This window comes from Canis lupus, chromosome 17 (genome assembly GCF_011100685.1).
Source record: "Canis lupus familiaris isolate Mischka breed German Shepherd chromosome 17, alternate assembly UU_Cfam_GSD_1.0, whole genome shotgun sequence".
Lineage (NCBI taxonomy): Eukaryota > Metazoa > Chordata > Mammalia > Carnivora > Canidae > Canis > Canis lupus.
In genome coordinates, this window is record NC_049238.1 from 19,861,704 (window position 1) to 19,881,264 (window position 19,561).

Sequence of the window (19,561 nt, forward strand, 5' to 3'; positions counted from 1 at the left end):
AGTATCATAAAGCTATTATAATTTTTCGTTAATATATATTCTTATTAACATTGTATAGTTACTTTACTGTCCAAGCCCCTATCTCCCACCCACTTAATATATATCTAAACATCAAACCAAATAACCACTCATATAAGTCTACTTCCTACTCTTTGAGTGTAATGAATGATATATAACTCTTTTTTATTTATAGCTAACTTTGTTCTAAGAAGAATTTGTAGCAGCATAACTTTTCTCTCTTAGCATTTATATGTGTTTATATAAGACATATGCATGTTTGGGTGAATATATTAGCATACTGGTTAAAGGGGGTATGAAATTGTATCATATTTGTATATTCATATGCTAATAATGTAATGTATACCTGTGAAAGAAGCATAAAGCATGTTTAAAATATTCCATTCAGGGATGCCTGGGTGGTTCAGTTGGTTAAGTTTCTGCCTTCACCTCAGGTCATGATCCCAGGGTCCTGGGATCAAGCCCCATGTCTAGCTCCCTGATCAGCAGGGAGCCTGCTTCTCCCTCTGTCCCTCCCCCAACTTGTTCTCTCTCTCAAATAAATAAATAGATAAAATCTTAAAAAAAAAAAAATACCCCATTCAGTGAGTACCAAAATGGAATAAAAAGAATTCCTATAAACTCTTCTATCCCAAGATACTTTGATTCCGTAACATCTTATTTTTACCATAAAGTCTGACTCAAGCAGATGGGAAAGAACTTTCTAGTAATACTATTTCTTTATCTTCTTGGAAAGAGTCTCCTCTCTCCAGTTAGTTCTTCCTGTCTTCTCATCCATGGTTGGGGAGAAAAAGAAAAATCACTAGCAACTCAAAATCAGTGTGACAAAGAAATGTGACCTAAGCTTTTTTTCAAACTATTGAGTTTCCTTACAAATGAGTGAATTAAATATGCACAGAAAAATCATTTCCTGAGGCCTTGCTAAAAGTGGCATTTTGAAGTCTTATTCTATATATGCATAATGAATAAGTATATTAGAGATATATACGTAATTGATATATACTACAAACAAATATGCATTATTCCTTAGGTTTAATTTGAAGTATTTATCTTGAAGCACTAGGTATATAACAAATCCATTTTAAATACATTAACCCAAGAAAGATAAAGTGTTAGAATATCAACTCCACAGACTAACTTTTTAGGCAAGAGAAAGCAGGAAATTATCAAAGAAATGAAAATCTCAAGTACATCCTCTCTAGACAGCTGCTACTTTGTAGTTGAAGAATAAGTACTAAATACTCATGATGGGTGGGGAGATTCAATGAGAGGCAAAAAAAACTATGGTCCTAGTAAAAAATAAAATCAATTAACAAATACATACTAAATTCCTACTACATGGTCCAAGTGCCAAGCATTCTGTTAGGTGTTGTGAAACACAACAAAGAATTATGATATACAGTCTTTGTCCACTTAGAAACTTTCAATGTACCTGAAAAAGTAAGATATATTTGAAGCAAAGAAGAATAAAGTGCTAAGTTGACACTAAGTAGAACAGAAATAATAGAGAGACATAAAGATACTTGTTAAGCCTATTTGTCAAGCACCACAGGGTTACCACAAGTAACTATGGCTGAGGCTGCCTGTAGCCACTCAACGTTAATTATCTCCTTGTTTCTTAGTAATAGAATATTCATTCTATTTTGTGCAACAGTGTACCAACAACTGAGAGATTAAAATTTACAGCCTCCTTTTAGCAAGTGGTGGTCATGTGACTAAGTGCCAGCCAATGAGACTATCATTAGCAGGGGTTTGAAGGACTTCCAGGAAGGCTAGTTAAAGAAAGCTAAGCTGAAAAGCAGGCCTCCTTTCCCTCCTCATGCTCTTCCTCCTTTTGCTATCTGAAATGTAGTTATGATAGCTAGAGCTCCAGCAGCCACCTTGAACTAATTATAATTTTGGGGTTTTTCGTGGTTTTTTTTTTTAGGTAATTATAATTTTGATATAGAAATTAGGCTCTAGGAGATGAAAGAAAACAAAAGCAGAGAAAGCCTGGGTCCCAGATGAACTACCTTATCAGCCCTGGACACTTCCTAACCCTGGACTTCTTTTATGTAAGAGAAAAATAAACTTCAATTTCAAGATACTATTATCCTGGGTTTTTGTTTTCAAGCAACAATTCCTAATACTAAGTACTAACATATATTACTAAATGTTACTTCATTTTACACTCACAAAAAGGTATATGTGTGTACACATAATTATTTAAATTTCAAAGAAAAGGGAACTAGATTAGAAAGGTTAACTTGCTTAAGGCTAAAAAGTTGCTGTGTAGCTAAGATTTAAAGTTATACTTCTCTGGCTCCAAAGAAATCTCATTATACCACATAGCTTCTTCAAAATGTAGTTTAGAACAGATACAAAAACACATAGGAAGGAACTGTCAAAGAAAGTTCTAAAAGAAAATAATTTAGAAGGTAGGCCTTAAAAGGTAGAACTTGGAATGATGAGAATGGAAACATGCTGGAGGTGGGGGCTGGGGACACAATCAGGGAAGAGGAGGAAACTCTCCATGACCACTTGTAATTGTTAGCAGATAAGCGGGAGACAGTATACTGAGGAGTGAATTCTTCAACAAGAAAGACAATTTAGATTGAGAAATAAAGACAGAATAAGTATCTAGTATGAAAGAAATCTCTAGGGGATCCCTGGGTGGCGCAGCGGTTTGGCGCCTGCCTTTGGCCCAGGGCGCGATCCTGGAGACCCGGGATCGAGTCCCATGTCAGGCTCCCGGTGCATGGAGCCTGCTTCTCCCTCTGCCTGTGTCTCTGTCTCTCTCTCTCTCTGTGACTATCATAAATAAATAAAAATTTTTAAAAAAAGAAAGAAGTCTCTAAAAGAGGAAAGCACTTTAAATTTGTTTTAAAAACTCTATATAGGGGGAAAATATTTAAGAAAACTAAGTTTAAAAAAAAAAAAGAAAACTAAGTTTTAATAAAATTTGACTGTTAGTGACCCCAGAATGATAAAAGAGGAAGAACAGGATTGGAGAAGTCAGCTGGTAAACCTTGTGGATGATGTACAAATGAGGTGGTGAGTGTTTGAACTTCAGCAATGACAGTGGGTGGGGGGAGGGGGTCACCTCCAAGACATTTCAGTGAAGGAAACTACAACTGATGGCTGGCTGGATTCTGGAATAAAGGAATTTAAGAAGTTAGGATTATTCTAAACTCCTAATATGGTAAAATGCAGACAATCCTGACTGAAAAAAAAAAAAAAAAAAACAAACTAAAGATAAAAAGACTTAGCTTTGCACATAAGTATATTTGAACCAAGCAGCAAATGTCCAGGTAAAACACTCCTGCAGGCAGTGAGAACCTGAGAATTGGGCTATAGCTCAAGACTGCAGATACAGAGCTTTGAAGATGGTACCAATAATGTGAAAAACGGATGCCCTTAAGGAGGGGAGCGCATAGTGACTTCATTTTTAGATAGCTGGGTGCTATTCTTATAATGAGGAAAATAACCTGAATGAAAACAAAGAGTCAGTGTGTGGAGAGGTGCCTACACTCAGTATCTATCTTCCCCTGCTTGCTCCCCAGCTGAGCCCTGTGTTGAGAATGGCGATGTGCTCCACTTAAAAAAATAACTTCCCCCCCCCCCAAAAATAAATAAAAATAAATAACTTCCCAATTTCTTTTGCACAATGTAACCCTAAGTGGGTTTCTGGGAATGCTTCTGTTTTCCTGAGAGAGGCACTGCTTTCTTCTTTCTGCTTGGAAAGAGAATGCAAGGCCTATCCAGCAATCACAAGGTCAGAAGGAGGAAAGCCACATGGCAGAGCAGAAGAGGATGGAACTTGAGTCTCTGATGACATCCTTAAGTCACTACACCAACTGACTTACCAGCCTTTGGACTCATTTTAACATGAGAAAAATAAATCTCAATGTGTTTTAGCTACCGTTAGTGAAGTTTTTTGTTGCCACTCAATGTATTCGTAAGTGATAAACTGGCAAGTTATTACACTATACCCACTAACTAAATGGTGTAAATATTCAAGATGGGAAACTGATGCTACCAAGTACATAAATACACATATCCACAGTTTCACAATCCCAAAAACACCAATGTATATACCTGCACTGACAAATCTACACCTGACTCATTCAGTAATGAAAGGGAGTGACTGGATCATAAAATGACTAACATCTCCTCAAAAAAGTATTCTTTTCTTTTACACTTGGTTAACATGTCCTATAATATATTCAGAGTTATATTTTTTAAAGATTCATTAAAAAAGAAACTATAACTTAATAGGATCATAATACAATTACAAGAGAACAAGCAGAAACATGTTTCTTTGTTTGATTTAATAAGAGAAATACTGTTAGATCCCCAAACTGAAGCCATAGTGAAATTATTTATTATTTCCTGAGTTACTAGTTTACAACAGTATTTTTTTTTAGAGATTAGGCTTCTTTTATCCATAAGAAAAACGGTATAAAATTATTAATTTTTAAAATCTTAAATGAAGTATAACAATGAATATGTGATTTACTATCTACAAATAAAAAGATCTCATCAAAGAAATAAATAAAAGACAATAAAATTTAATAAAAATTAAACTAATCCTCTAATTAAAGCCCTCAACCCTTCAGGCATTAAGGGTCTAAATTATTCCCCAGAACACTGGTTAATTTCCTCAGTAATTCTCTTTCTACTTATATACCTCTGAAAGAAGGTATGCTAATTCCCCATTAGTGGTTTCCAGATAAAAATGTAGGCTTTCTCCCTTGTGAAAAACCCACAACTGAGTCCCTAAATGCTTATGTATACACACTTTAAAAAATATTCTGTCCTCTGTGCAATGGCAAAATAATGCTACTATTTTACCATCATCACATATGTTTCCATTTTTTTTCTTTTTCTGGTGATAATGAGCCTGGTTTTACTCATTGCATCTATCCATTCTTTTCTTCTCCCCACATAACCAGTCACACACTTTTTGCAAGATAATACGGTTGTCTACAATAAAGTCTATAAACAGAATACCATTTTCTTTTATATGTTAGCTTTCCCAGGTAACTGACTCTCATCACCTATCATCTTTCTATCAACTAAGTAATCTAACCCTCAAAAACATGTATATACATCTGCATGTTTAGAAATACCTATATGTAACCAAATCCAAGTGAATATTTTATTCCCAAACTCATGAATATTCCTACATCATTCATTAACCCAGAGGGAGGCTGGAGGATGGGAGTTAGCACGTTTTGGGTCTCTCGAGAGCTGACTCAGCCAGGAACTGCTTCAGACAAGTTTCAAGGCCTCCCTTGGTTTTGTTTGTTTTTCTTTTTCTTCTTATGATAAAATACTGATTTAGGACTTATCTCTTACTTGCTTCCAGTTCTAGAACATTTTGGTCATATGAGAAATGCAAATGTGGACATCACTCATTCATATTAAATAGTCTTGTCTGTCTAATGACTAGAAGGGATGATTAGCATAAAGAAGCCAGGGTAACTCTGCAGTGACAGGCAGTTAAAAGACCATTGCAGAGGAGGCTAAACTTTGAACAGGTGAATCTGTTTAATTATAACTGCAAAAGACAGCTTCCTCTACAGTCTGCTAGCACAAAAGCAAAGAAGCAAGCAATTGAAATGTCAGTGAGAGCTGCCAGTTCTGGGCAAAAACAGCACCTCAGATCATCTTTTCTCCAGCTACTCAAAGTGTGGTCTGTCAGAAACATGCAAAAATGAAAGTAATATAAATCATTATTATTACAAAAACATTCTTATGCTATAACCCAGAAAAAATACCGGTTATCATTTTGGTATACTTTTTCTATGTGCATAACAAGTTGTTGTCTAAAACCAAATCACATTGATGCATTTTGATCTGAAACATCTTTGAGGACATTATATTCAATCATGTGGGTATTCCGAACTATAAGCTCTGGGTTTTGGACACTAAAGCTGTCTCAAGTTTTTGCATATTATAAAAATGTCATAACAAATATACATGAAGGGACACCTGGGTGGCTCAGTGGTTGAGCGTCTGCCTTTCACTCAGGGCGTGATCCCAGAGTCCAGGAAGTCCTGCATCGGGCTCTCTGCATGGAGCCTGCTTTTCCTCCCCTTTTCTGTGTCTCTGCCTCTCTCTCTGTATCTCTCATGAATAATTTTTTTTAATCTTTAAAAAAACCCGAACATACATGAAATTTAGGGTGCACTCTGATTAATTCCTCAGGGTAAACTCAAGAAATAGACTGAGTCAACAGATACAGATATTCTTACAGCCTTCCTGATACATACTTTTAGACTGTCCTTCAAAATGGTAGCACCAGGTTTTTAAAGAATTTAGAAATAAACTATATGATTCTGCTCCTATCTTTTAATGCAAGACAGACGAGTTCTGAAGGAGAGACTAAGTTTCTTGGAAAATGAATAGCAGAATTAAAGTAAATAAATCACATAAATTAAATGACAAATCATAAATAATGGGCTTTACAGTCTATAAATTTTGTTCTCTGAGTTATTTGTAGGGTTTTTGACATTACTGAGTTTTGATCATCCTTATAATTAAAGTCTGTATTCTAATTATAAATCGTTGGTATTTGGAATCAGACCCTAGGTTAACTGTGAATCTAGGATATAGTCCCTAAATGGCCACAACAGTGAACTCTTTCTACAAATGAGTGCTACCTAGGGACAGAAACTTTTATAAGAGAAATCTGAAAAACCTAATCAAGAAATGTTTCAAGCTAGAGATGAAATGTCAAAAAAAAAAATAAAATAAAATAAAATAAAATAAAATAAAATAAAATAAAATAAATAAATAAATAAATAAATAAATAAATAAATAAATAAATAAATAAATAAATGAAATGTCATCAGCAGTTGAATGTCTGCCTTTGGCTCAGGTCAGGATCCTGGGGTCCAGGGATCGAGTCCCACATCATGCTCCCTGCAAGGAGCCTGATTCTCTCTCTGCCTATGTCTCTGCCTCTCTCTCTGTGTCTCTCATGAATAAATAAATAAAATCTTAAAAAAAAATGTTTCAAGCTAAAAGTACAAATATTGGTTAAGTAGCTCTAAATGCTATCTTGACCCTAAAACAAGCAAACAAAATATATCAAATCAAAAAGGGGTAGGGAAGAAAATTTCAGGAAAAAAAAATCTAAAATAAAAGGTAAAAGGCAGGGATCCCTGGGTGGCTCAGTGGTTTGGCACCTGCCTTTGGCCCAGGGCGTGATCCTGGGGTCCTGAAATCGAGTCCCACATTGGGCTTCCAGCATGGAGTCTGCTTCTCCCTCCTGTGTCTCTGCCGCCCCCCCCCCTCTATATATATATACTCTCTCTCTCTATATATATATATGTATAATGAATAAATAAATTAATTAATTTTTTTAAAAAAGGTAAAAGGCAGAAGGGGCACCTGGGTGGCTCAGTGGTTGAGCATCACATTGTCATCCTGGGGTCCTGGGATCGAGTTCCGCATCAGGCTCCACACAGGGAGCCTGCTTCTCCCTTTGCCCATGTCTCTGCCTCTCTGTGTGTGTCTCTCATGAATAAATAAATAAAATCTTAAAAAAAGATAAAAATAAAAAAAATTTTTAAAAAAGGTAAAATGCAGAAAGAGCCAAATAAAAGGAAGGAAAGTAGAAACACTAAGTTGTATTCCATAAATTGGAAAGCCTCATTTAAAGAGATGTTAACAGAGGTAACAGCAGAAAATGCAGTTAGCAGCAGGAGGATGGAGTAACAGTGGAGCAAGCAGAGAGAAGAAAGTGAACAGTCAACTGTCACTGGATGTTACCATACAGCGTTCTAGCTCACTTTTGTCTACACTACTATTCAGCCATCTCAACTAAGCAGGACACAGCTGGGCCCTGGAAAGCTAGGGAGAAAAGGATTCCTACAGCAGCCAAATTGCCAATCACACTACAAAACCTCCAGTCATTACTTACATTCATACCTTAGATGAATGCTCAGAAGTTTCCTTATTTTTTCTCTACATTAAATGTAAATTAGAAGCAAAGAGATTTGTAGAGACTGATACTCAGATAATCCCATCACATTTATCAGTGATAAAGGGGACGTGCACACCATCACCACTGCACCACCACCAACAAAAAGCTCAAGAACTGAGAAAGCAGTCATCATCTAAACACATCAGAAGGGACAAACAACCCAGACAGAGCCTCACAATGAGCCCCAAATGCATCAGAGGATGACATCCCTGAGCTATGAAAAATATGTAAATTATAACCAGTGAACTCTATAAAACAAGACGGACAGCCCACATGTAAACTGGTTTCCATTCTGGATGATTAAAATTAAGAAGTGGAGATAGGCTTCAATATCTGAAAATTTTACTTATGTTAAATATCTCATTTTCGAGCCACAATAATTTAGTACCATAAAAATAATGAAACAAGAGCTATTGATGGTAAAGAAAACTATAATTTTGAACATGAAGAAGATAAGGAAACCATATTTTAAATCTATCTGCATGATATAAACATGGTGATTAGTGACCTAGCATGGCTGGTATCTCATCAATCCATATCTGATGTGCAGTGAGCTGGCATTCTGAGCAAACTGACATGTTGGCCCGGGCACACATACTTTGTGCCTCTTGAATACTGGTCACTTGTGTTCCTCCAACAAGTTCAAAAGCAACGTTAAACAAAACAAAACAAAGCAAAACAACTCTGCCATCACCTGGTTCCCTTCCACACTTCACATAATACTAAAATTCGCACTTTTTCACTAACAGAGAATTGCAGTCATTGTAATACTCAATCAACAATTGATATTTGGCAAAATTTTGGCACTTACTATGTGCCAGGTCCCTGCTCTATCTAAATGTAGCAGATTTAATCATAGAAACTTACAGACTCCAGAGTTTCCTACAATGCGGTTTTGATCATCAATTTTCTGTTTTTCAGCCACTTTCTCCAGTACTAATAAAGATGGCAATGCATAGTCTTTAACTTAGGTCACCATCATTAAAAACAGATAAAATTCCAACTTTTTCTTTGTGTTTGAATGAAATATAATTTCATCCATATTACATTATCTTCCTCAGAAAAACACCATGTAGAATTAAGAAAATACTAAGAAATTTCAGTCTAAACAAATAGTATTTTGAGATACCATGTGAAAAACACTCAGAAGAATATTTCTTAAAACTGTTTTACATTGCAGCTGATTTTGAAATGAAGATAAACCAGATAACAGTTGACCAAACATATTATCTAAGACCTTTCTTTAGAATAGTTATATCTCTATCCGGTGAGTCATCCAGGTTTCCAACTTTCAATGTCATGGTAACAGGTAAGAAAAATCACAGAAAATAAATGCACCCCTCAAGTCACTTTGCCCAAAAGATTATGCTTAAACCTGACCAAGTCTCTCTATCTTTCAATTAAAACAAAAAAATGTAGGACACAGTAGGACACAGAAGAACATCATGGGGATGCAATCATCAAACTCTAGTCCATGAGAAATGCTAGAGGACAGATGACCCAGTTTCTTCAACAAAGTAGTTCACAGGGTATCTCAACACTTCATTAAAACCCACAACTTCAACCTCACCTCCCTGAAACCTGCCAGAGTTTCTTACTTGAAGCATGGCACTCTGATCAGTGTACTGTATCCATCACATATGTGCCGCCCATTATAGGATTAGTATATAGACTACAACAAAATAGCTTAGAACAGGGCTATGAAGCTAGACAGCCTGAGCTGAAATCCTAGCTTCGTCCCCTCAGTTAACTCATCTATAAAATGGAGAAAATACCACCTGCTGCTCAAAGAAATTTTAAGCATTCAGTGAGAAAATATATGTAAAGCACTTAGCACAATGCTTAAGGTATGCCTTGGCATATACCTTAGGCAGTTAGTATCTAATGAATGAATAAATGAAAACCATAAACAAAAAAATTTAAATAACTTTTTACCTCCTCTGATGTCATTTAATCTTAATGTCTTTAATCTTGGCAACAGTAAAATGCCAAAATGGCCAACAATAAGAAAAAATTTAGGAAAAATAACTGAACAAACAAAAAAACAGGCTCTAAATTTCTAAATAACTGAGCTTAACTCTAAGCTACTAAGGAAAAGTTTAATCACAAAAATATCACCTGATGGAGAATTATTTTAAAAAGGACTAATTTTGACCAAAACTGGTAAAAATAATCAAATTTATTTTCTAACTAAATACACTCAACATAATCATCTACAAGCAAAATTTTTGATAATATGAAAAACATTTTTAAAAGGCTTTTTAAGGTCAACATTACCGTTCTGAATCTCTTCAGTTTTGTTACTTTATTAAAAAAAAAAAAAGAAATCTAAACAAATTAATTCAATCAGTTTTTCCATCTCAACAGTAGGTGGCATAACTTACATACTCTGAGCCAGTTGCTACGAAGTGATGTGTAGTAAAAATAAAAAAGTTCAATATAGCATCATCCAAAATTCTGAAAACATTAAAACTGTTCAAAAGTCCTGATTTGAAAATACAATCTCTTAAATAATATGAAAGTACTTACATCTCAATTTGTCCAGCATTTTTCCACCACACATGGTTGCTAACATAGCTTTAACTGAAAATACGGTCAACTTGCCTCGGCCCTCACTGCAAAATAAATTATATTAGAAACAATTGCTATATGGAATAACAAAACCAATCAAAGGTATCAGTAAATATCAATCAATTAGTAAACTACCTTTATATGCTATAATATTACCTTGGATTTTTTTTTCCTTTGTAGAATTAAGGCCGCATGTATGTTAGGTAGATAGTATTAAAACTACCTGAATTATTTGGAAAGGACCTTTACATTCTGTAAAGAAATTTCTATTGGCTATGTACACAGAGGTCAAATGGATGAACCAGCAGTAAATTTCCTATCAATTTAGCCCATGAAATTCACAGCTGAGTTGTTTTTAGTATTCAAAACTGAGGCACCACCTGGTTTGAATAATTCAGAAATGTGTCTTCCCATTGTGATAACGACAGTTTCTTGTTATGTACTAAACCTACAGGGTACACAGTGCTATAAAAATTTTATATTACATTCTTTTTTGTTTTCACTGTGACAAGCTTATGTTACTGTGTATTTGTTCTAAGAAGTTTGATTGTATCTATCTCTGATCTTCCCATACCACCACTGTAAGAAAAGTGAAGGGGAAAGGGTAGTAATATTCTTTTATAGCGACTGGAAAGATGAAATATAGAACATACATGAATTATCCAAAATAACACTGCACACCACCTGCAGAGCCAAGGCAATGTCAGCAAGCCCCTCTGACACACATGCCCACTGCTCCATCCACTTGCCATGCCCTGGTTTCACAGCAGATGAAAACTTCACTAGCCAGTTTTTGAAGTCATCACATGCAAACAAACAATGGGCTTTTGTGTTCATTTTATAAAGCTTGTGCTTGTCCCTACCCAGGGACAGTTGGGTAGCTCGGTGGTTGAGCATCTGCCTTCGGCTCATGGTGTGATCCTGGAGTCCTGGGACGGAGTCCCTCATTGCCCCCCACCCCCCACCCTCCCCCGCAGAGAGCCTGCTTCTTCTTCTGCCTATGTCTCTGCCTCTCTCTGTGTCTCTCATGAATAAATAAATAAAATCTTTAAAAATAGATAGATGATAGATAGATAGATAGATAGATAGATAGATAGATAATAAAGCTTGTGCATATAAAGTTTCATAGTAAGAGTAAAATATCTTTTATCTAAAATAATGAGAACTATGTCATCTTGGTTTTGAAAAGCAAGTGTCATCCTATTTATCTTTACTGATGGGATCCTAACAGTGTCTCCCATTTTCCAAAACTTGTAAACAGTAAGATCACACCTGGAAAAGGCAAATGGTCTATAAGCCCAAAGGTTCTCAGTGAAAAGATCTCCAGGAAATACTAATACTTGTTACAGTCTGATTTTCAATTACTACCCCTCATTAAGTTTATTCATAAGAAAAAAACAGGAATCCATGCAATTAGCTAAAATTAGGATGGGTTTTTTTATTTTTATCTTTTAAGGATTTTATTTTTAAGTAATCTCTACACCCAATATGGGGCTCAAACTCACAACCCAGAGATCAAGAGTCACATGCTCTACCAATTGACCCAGCCAGGTGCTCCAAGATGGGTTTTTTTAAATATATAGTTCTTCAGAAATATAGACACTGCTCCACATCTTAATAGCACCTGGCCATATAAGGAGTATGTCTATGTCAAATACTTACTGCACTGTATAAACAACATTAAATAGCTATAAAGAACATCAACTATTAAAAGGAATGGATTTCTAAGACTGATAGAGAACTTTTACAGTGACATGTCTTTTTGTCACCAACCATCTAAATGCCAACTACACTTTTAAGCATGCTCTCTCTCTCTCTTTTTTTAAGATTTTATTTATTTATTCATGAGAGACACACAGATAGAGGCAGAAACATAGACAGAGGGAAAAGCAGATTACCTATGGGGAGCCTGAAGCGGGACTCCATCCCCAGACCCAAGATCACGCCTTGAGCCAAAGGCAGATACTCAACTACTGAGCTACCTACCCAGGTGTCCCAAGCATGCCCTCTTTTATGACACAAATACATATCCCATTGCCAAAGCACGAAGAAGGGAAAAAAGAAAACCTCACCTATTTGTTTTCCCATTTTTCTTCAACACTAAGACATGGGCACAATGCCACAAGCTCTGCCAACAAGATGCACCCACTCTAGACCAAACAGAAAACTATTAGTTTTTAAAAACAGGGACTCCAAAGAGTCCACTGCAAGGATAGCCACACCAGGAGGAGTTATCTTCAGCTTCCTGAGGCAGCAGAGACAGAGATTCCTACATCATGTCCACAGCCCAGCGGCAGTGGTAGAGGGAACACAAGCAGCAATATCTGTGCCCCACAGAGGTGGAGGAGGTGTCTTCATGAGACCAGTTTTGTGACACAATTTTGAAATTCTTTTTCATGGCAGTGTGCTCATCAAGCCCACCTTCCCAATCTTCTCAGAGTCTGTGGGTCATGCATATTCTTTTAACAGATTAGCCAGAGGTGCTTTCTATTGCTTACAGCTAAGAACCCTGATGGATACAGCTTCCATCCTGAAGTGAAGTGGCCCAGAAAGATGAAGCAACAAGAGAGAACATTCCTGCAGTCCAGAGTGTGAGGCGGCATGCCTGACGATCAGCAGAGCAAGAACAAAGAGAAAGTGCTCACGAAAAGCAGATGAAGCCTGGATGCACAGCTACTAACATTTTTTAAGGTGAACGTGCTCAAATGTTTTTTGCAGACACTGATTTCATGATGTGAGACTGTCCAGGGGAAAGTAAAAATTAATCTTAGAAGAGGTTTCCATGGGCAGCCCCGGTGGCGCAGCGGTTTGGCGCCGCCTGCAGCCTGGGGTGTGATCCTGGAGACTCGGGATCGAGTCCCACGTCGGGCTCCCTGCATGGAGCCTGCTTCTCTCTCTCCCTCTGCCTGTGTCTCTGCCTCTCTCTCTGTGTTTATGAATAAATAAATGAAATATTAAAAAAAAAAAAAAGAAGAGGTTTCCATAAAAATCAGGATACTGATTACCTTTGGGAGAAGGGGAAGGGGTGACACAGACACACCACACAAGGGGCTCCTGGGTGCTCACTCTACTCTGTCCCTCGGCTGCCAGAGTATCCACATGGGGCATCTGCTTCACTGTGATTCATGACACTGTACTTCATTTTAGGTATATTTCTGTCAGCATTTTCTAATTCTCAATAAAAATTGTTTAGAAAATGAATCCTGGGAAAGTGAGGGTTACCATGACTGGACAAGGCTAAGGGTTTAAGGTGAAAAATGAAGGGAAACACACAGGTTAAAAGATATTTAAGATATATAAACAGCATGCATAAAATCTTTCTGAGGTGCCTGGGTGGCTCAGTCAGTTAAGCATCTGCCTTCAGTTCAGGTCATGATCCCAGGGTCCTGGGATCGAGTCCCACATCAGGTTCCCTGCTCAGTGGGGAGTCTGCTTCTCCTTCTCTCTCTGCCTCTCCCCACCGCTTGTGCTCTCTCTCTCAAATAAATCAATAAAATCTTTAAAAAAAAAAAAAAAGTGAAGGGAAACCCACAGGTTAAAAGACATTTAAGACATATAAACTGCATGAATAAAAATTTTCATAAAATGCATAAAAAGGGGGATCCGTGGGTGGCTCAGCGGTTTAGCGCCTGCTGTTGGCCCGGGCGTGATCCTGGAGTCCGGGGATCGAGTCCACGATGGGCTCCCGGCATGGAGCCTGCTTCTAGCTCCTCCTGTGTCTCTGCCGCTCTCTCTCTTTCTCTATGTCTATCATAAATAAATAAATCTTTTTTAAAAATGCATAAAAAGAAAAAAATACTAAAAATACCAAGACCCAGGCCTATCCTTAAATGTCCATTAGTAGAAGACTGGCTCTTTATGCTTCATAAAAAGAATAAAAAATAATATGTGAAAGATAAAAAATTATATCCAAGATAGATTACTAAATTTAAAAAAGGGGGGGGTCAAAGCATGGAACAAAATAATTGCTGTAATGCTATATAGCATTCTGTGAAAGGATGTTGAAAAAAATAACATTGGTTGTGTCCAGAGTAGAAAGAAGGCAATCAAAGGAAAGCATGGCAGTCTGGGCACTTTTCACTTTATAAGTATTAAATATGCTTATGCTAGAAAAGACAGTTCTCGAGTCAATAATATTAAGACACTAGAAAAAGAACAGCAAACCAAACCCAAAACAAGCAAAAGGAAAAAAAAATATATGCTTAAGAACAGAAATCAATGAAATTAAAAACAGAAAAAATCGAGAAAAATTAATAAAACCAAAAGCTGGTTCTTTGAATAGATCAATAATATTGATAAATCTCTAGCCAAGCTAAGAAAAAGAGAGAGAAGACAGAAATTACCAATATCAAGAATGAAAGAAAAGTTATCAACCATGCATTCTACAAATATGACAGAAATAGGAAATATTATAAAGTCCATAAATTCAACAACTTAAATGAACTGGACAGACACAAATCACTCCTTGAAAAACACCAATCATTAGAGCTCATGCAACAAGAAACAGGTAACTTCAAGAGGCCCATAGTTTAGTTTCTGTGTTCAAACACAGAAACTAAATCTAATTTTTAAGCCTCCAAAAACGAAAATTCATGCAGAGAGATATCTTGGTGAATTCTAAACATTTATTTTTTTTAATTAATTAATTTATTTATTCATGAGAAACACAGAGAGAGAGAGAGAGGCAGAGACACAGGCAGAGGGAGAAGCAGGCTCCATGCAAGAAGCCCGATGTGGGACTCAATCCCGGGTCTCCAGGATCACATCCTGAGCTGCAGGCGGCACTAAACCGCTGTGCCACCAGGGCTGCCCCGGATTCTAAACATTTAAAGAAGAAATAATTGCATTTCTATATTAACTCTTTGAGGGAATAAAAAAAGGAGAAACGCTTCCCAATTCTTTTATGAGACCTGCATAATTTTGATACCAAAAACAATAACCCATTACGACAAAAGATAACTCGGTATCCCTCATGAACGTGGACACCAAAATTCAGATACCTAAACACCACACTGTGCTTGGTATTTTTTAAAAAATTCTCATGTTATTTTAATATGCATCCAGAGCTGAGAACTACCAACACAGAACTTTGAAAGCAATACTAAGACTTTAGCTTTTACTTTGTAAGTAATGATAAATCAAAGGACATAATAAAAGATTAAAGAGAATTAATCATATTGTGATTGTATAACTTTCTGGCTCCAAATCTCATGTTCTTCCTTCAAAGAGAAAAAGTGATAACTCTTCTTGCTGCAAAGAAGAAACTGATGCCACTTATGCAAACAGGAGAGTGTGGCAAAGCCCAACCTACTGGCAAGAGAGCCAGGTCAAACTCAATTCTGTTACTGAAGACTTAACCCACAGTACCCATTGATAAATGCCACATGGCAGGGCTTAGTGGGTACTATGATAATTTACTTGTAAAAATTACTCTAATAGCATTGAAACAACACTTTTTTCCTAATCTTCTAAATGCTTTAGGAACACTCTCCATCCCTTATTTAAACATTCTTTAAATCAGCTCTAATGCAAATATTAGTTCTAGATTCAGAACATCTTATATTCAAATACAAGACAACACTATCCTTCTCAATTGACTTAGATTAGCACTTGTAACCTTTTACACTCATTAGGATTTTTAATAACCTCAATGGCTGGTCTCAGATCAAGCAGTTCACAGACTATTAACAGAAGAGTGCATCACCCCTTAACTAATTACTATCAGTAATATGTGGTCCCTCAACTTGTCATCTCTTAGATCTACTTTCTAACCATTTTCCCATTCACAAGAGCTACAGAGCAATCTCCACACATAATCTCCCACCTACTGCACCATGGATCTTCTGTCTGCATGCTCTTTTGGGGTATGCAAATGTATGTGTGCTTGCAATGCATATTTTATTTGACAGTGAGGGGATATGCATGTATATGTTAATGTGTAACTCAATAGGATAAAGAGAATATATAGGCAAGGTTGAGGGTGTTTTAAGTAAGGGGAAAGGAGAAGTATCTGAAATTAAGAATCATTAGGACCTATAGACAAAGAAATTTGGGAATGATGTTTACTGAGCCCTTATGTTCAAGAATCTGTTTATAAGGGATCCCTGGGTGGCGCAGCGGTTTGGCGCCTGCCTTTGGCCCAGGGCGCAATTCTGGAGATCCGGGATCGAATCCCACGTCAGGCTCCCGGTGCATGGAGCCTGCTTCTCCCTCTGCCTGTGTCTCTGCCTCTCTCTCTCTCACTGTGTGCCTATCATGAATAAATAAAAAATTAAAAAAAAAAAAAGAATCTGTTTATAAGTATATAACTATGCATCCTCAAAATGAGGCTGTAGGTTCAGGTCGGAATTATGAACTAACCTTCCCTACTTAAAAATGCTTACCATCATTTACAACTTTAGGTTCAGAGTTTCAACCCTCGAAAAGTTTACTCATCTTTCAAAAGGAAATACTGATATAAATAACAAATGGTATATTTAAAGATATTTTAAATACTTATTAAAGATACTTATATAAAATCTAATTCAGCATAAATAACCACCCAATAAATTAGTGAAGGGGTATTCTCAGAATTCTTCCTGAAATCATGTTAATTCTATTTTTCTCTTCAAATAGAATCTCAGCTCCTTCCTCTCAACTGTTTGCTTTGTAAACCAAACATCAGCATTTTTTCCTCTGCTCTAAATGCTTTTCTTGGCACTGAGGCTCCTCAGTCTACTTTAAGCCTAACCAAAATTTCCTATAGCCACCCCCAAACAAAGTAAAGGGAAAGTGTCACTATTACTGTGTTTTCTAGTGTTGCATTAGCGTTCCTGCAGTCTTCCTCTACAGAGGCAGCAGAGAAGAACTGCAGGCACTTAGTGCCCTAATAACCTGTGATTATGGCCTTTATCTAATTGATTCTTTCTTTTTGGAAAAACTCATTCTCGATCCTTCCCACCAGACATCTGAATTTAATCTGTATACACTAGTCAAGTTACATTTAAAACTGAAGAGTTAGCTGTCCCTGGCCATGGCATACATAGCCTCACCAACATCCATGTTTTCAGTCCTTTCAATAGAAAATCCAAGTTCATCCCAGAATCAGTATCCTTCAAACAGGATTCAGAGAAGATATTTAACCGGGTTTTATCATACAAAAAAAAAAAAAAATATGACTCAACTTAAAATCTGGCCTATGATACCCGCAAAGTTGATTAGCAGGTCAATATTTAAGAAGTTAAACACAACAGTGTATATTAAGGGATCCCTGGGTGGCGCAGCGGTTTGGCGCCTGCCTTTGGCCCAGGGCGCGATCCTGGAGACTCGGGATCGAATCCCACGTCGGGCTCCCGGTGCATGGAGCCTGCTTCTCTCTCTGCCTGTCTCTGCCTCTCTCTCTCTCTCTCTCTCTCTGTGTGTGACTATCATAAATAAATAAAAATTAAAAAAATTAAAAAAAAAAAACAGTGTATATTAACCCCTACATAAAGATACTAAAATGAAAGTACAAACAGGTAGTATTTGTTGAAGATGATGAGAGAGAGGAAACATGTTATTTTAACCCCACCCAAACGGTCTCTCCAGGGAGCACCCTCCCTCAAAAAGAAACATCATGCTTCTCTTTCTCAGACTTCCCTGCATGATTCACTTCTATAGACCTATCATTTTACAGTCTGACAATAAACCATGCACACGACTTCTAAAAAAGAATTCTTATTATCCAATACTGAGAAAACACCATGATTAGCTCTGTGCCAAGCTAAGCAGACAGTGAGTCACCCTGAATAAACATTGTTATGTTTTAACATGCAGCTACCTTCAGCAACCTCTGCAATCCTCACCTGTGCCCCCGGACAGGAGTTTGTTCATTTCAGTTTAGCAAAGTCTCAAATTCTATTTTTTAAAAAATATTTAAACTAACCTAATCTGGATGGTGTTTATAGCTGTGAACTATCTAATAAGAACTTGCTATTAAAATTAATATTTTTGAAAACAAGACTACAGGAAATATTTTTTACTTAAGAAAACAAGCTGTTTCTACATCTTTAGCAAGCAATTGTGGATGCTACCAACCATAAAATAGTACTTCTCACATAAAAATAGACTTCTACTTTAGAAGCACTATTACTAGTCCAATTATCACATGTATCTAAAAGTAATAACATTTCTTTGATTTTCAGAAACTCATATTTTCCAAATTAATCTTAATTTACAGAACTTCACAGTGAATGGATTATGCAATAATCAACTGCAAATCAAGAATCCACTTGGCAAATGTCAAATAGTTTAATCAAGCAAAATCAGAATATTATTCAATTTTATCACAATCAGAATGCCTGCTAATTTTCATTTCAACCTTACAAATATTTATTAAGAATTTAGCATTGTTTTTACTGAGGAATCAAAGAAATATAAGGTAGAGTCTCTGCTCTGAAGGGCTTTCAATCTTATTTGTACACTTATGAAGCAGCTCAGATCATTATATAATTTAAGGTCAAAATGATACAATTTTTATTAAAAGGAATGAAAATGGGGTGATTATAAAGCTACACAGTAGGTAAAAACTTGATGGGGTGGCGGTTGGAGTGTGTCTGTGTGCGTATGGTTAGAGGGAGGAATGAGTATGTCATGTTGGAAAAATTGAAAAGTGCCTCAAGTAGCTTACTTAGACCTTGACATGAGCAGGGAATTAAGGACTGATACTATTAGAACTGAGGAGTAGGCATCTCGTTCAAAAACCACAGGGAATTCTGAAAGGTTCTCCAGTGAGAAGTTACATGATGAAATCAGGATCTTAATCAGATTAATTTGGAAGTACTGAATAGACTAGCAAAGTCTCTATAACTACCTCTCTCCTCACTTTCAGAATGAAAAAAAGCAAGAGAAAAGTAACACTCAGAAAAAGTATGTCCTTTCTTGCCTTTTATTTAAAAAAAATTATATATATAAAGGAAACAGTAAGATAAGACCAAAATAATATGCAAAAAAATTTTTTTTCTGAAAGAGTTACTAATG

The 19,561-nt window shown here is 36.5% G+C and overlaps 1 protein-coding gene across 16 annotated transcripts in view; it reads right to left on the reverse strand.

Moving 5' to 3' along the window:
• DTNB (dystrobrevin beta) overlaps positions 1-19,561 on the reverse strand; it is a 244,842-nt gene that overhangs the window by 176,074 nt on the left and 49,207 nt on the right. For all 16 annotated transcript variants that reach the window (XM_038560959.1, XM_038560968.1, XM_038560966.1 and 13 more), the window contains exon 5: positions 10,523-10,608. In XM_038560959.1, coding sequence (XP_038416887.1) covers positions 10,523-10,608 — 86 coding nt within the window. The remainder of the gene's footprint in view (positions 1-10,522; positions 10,609-19,561) is intronic.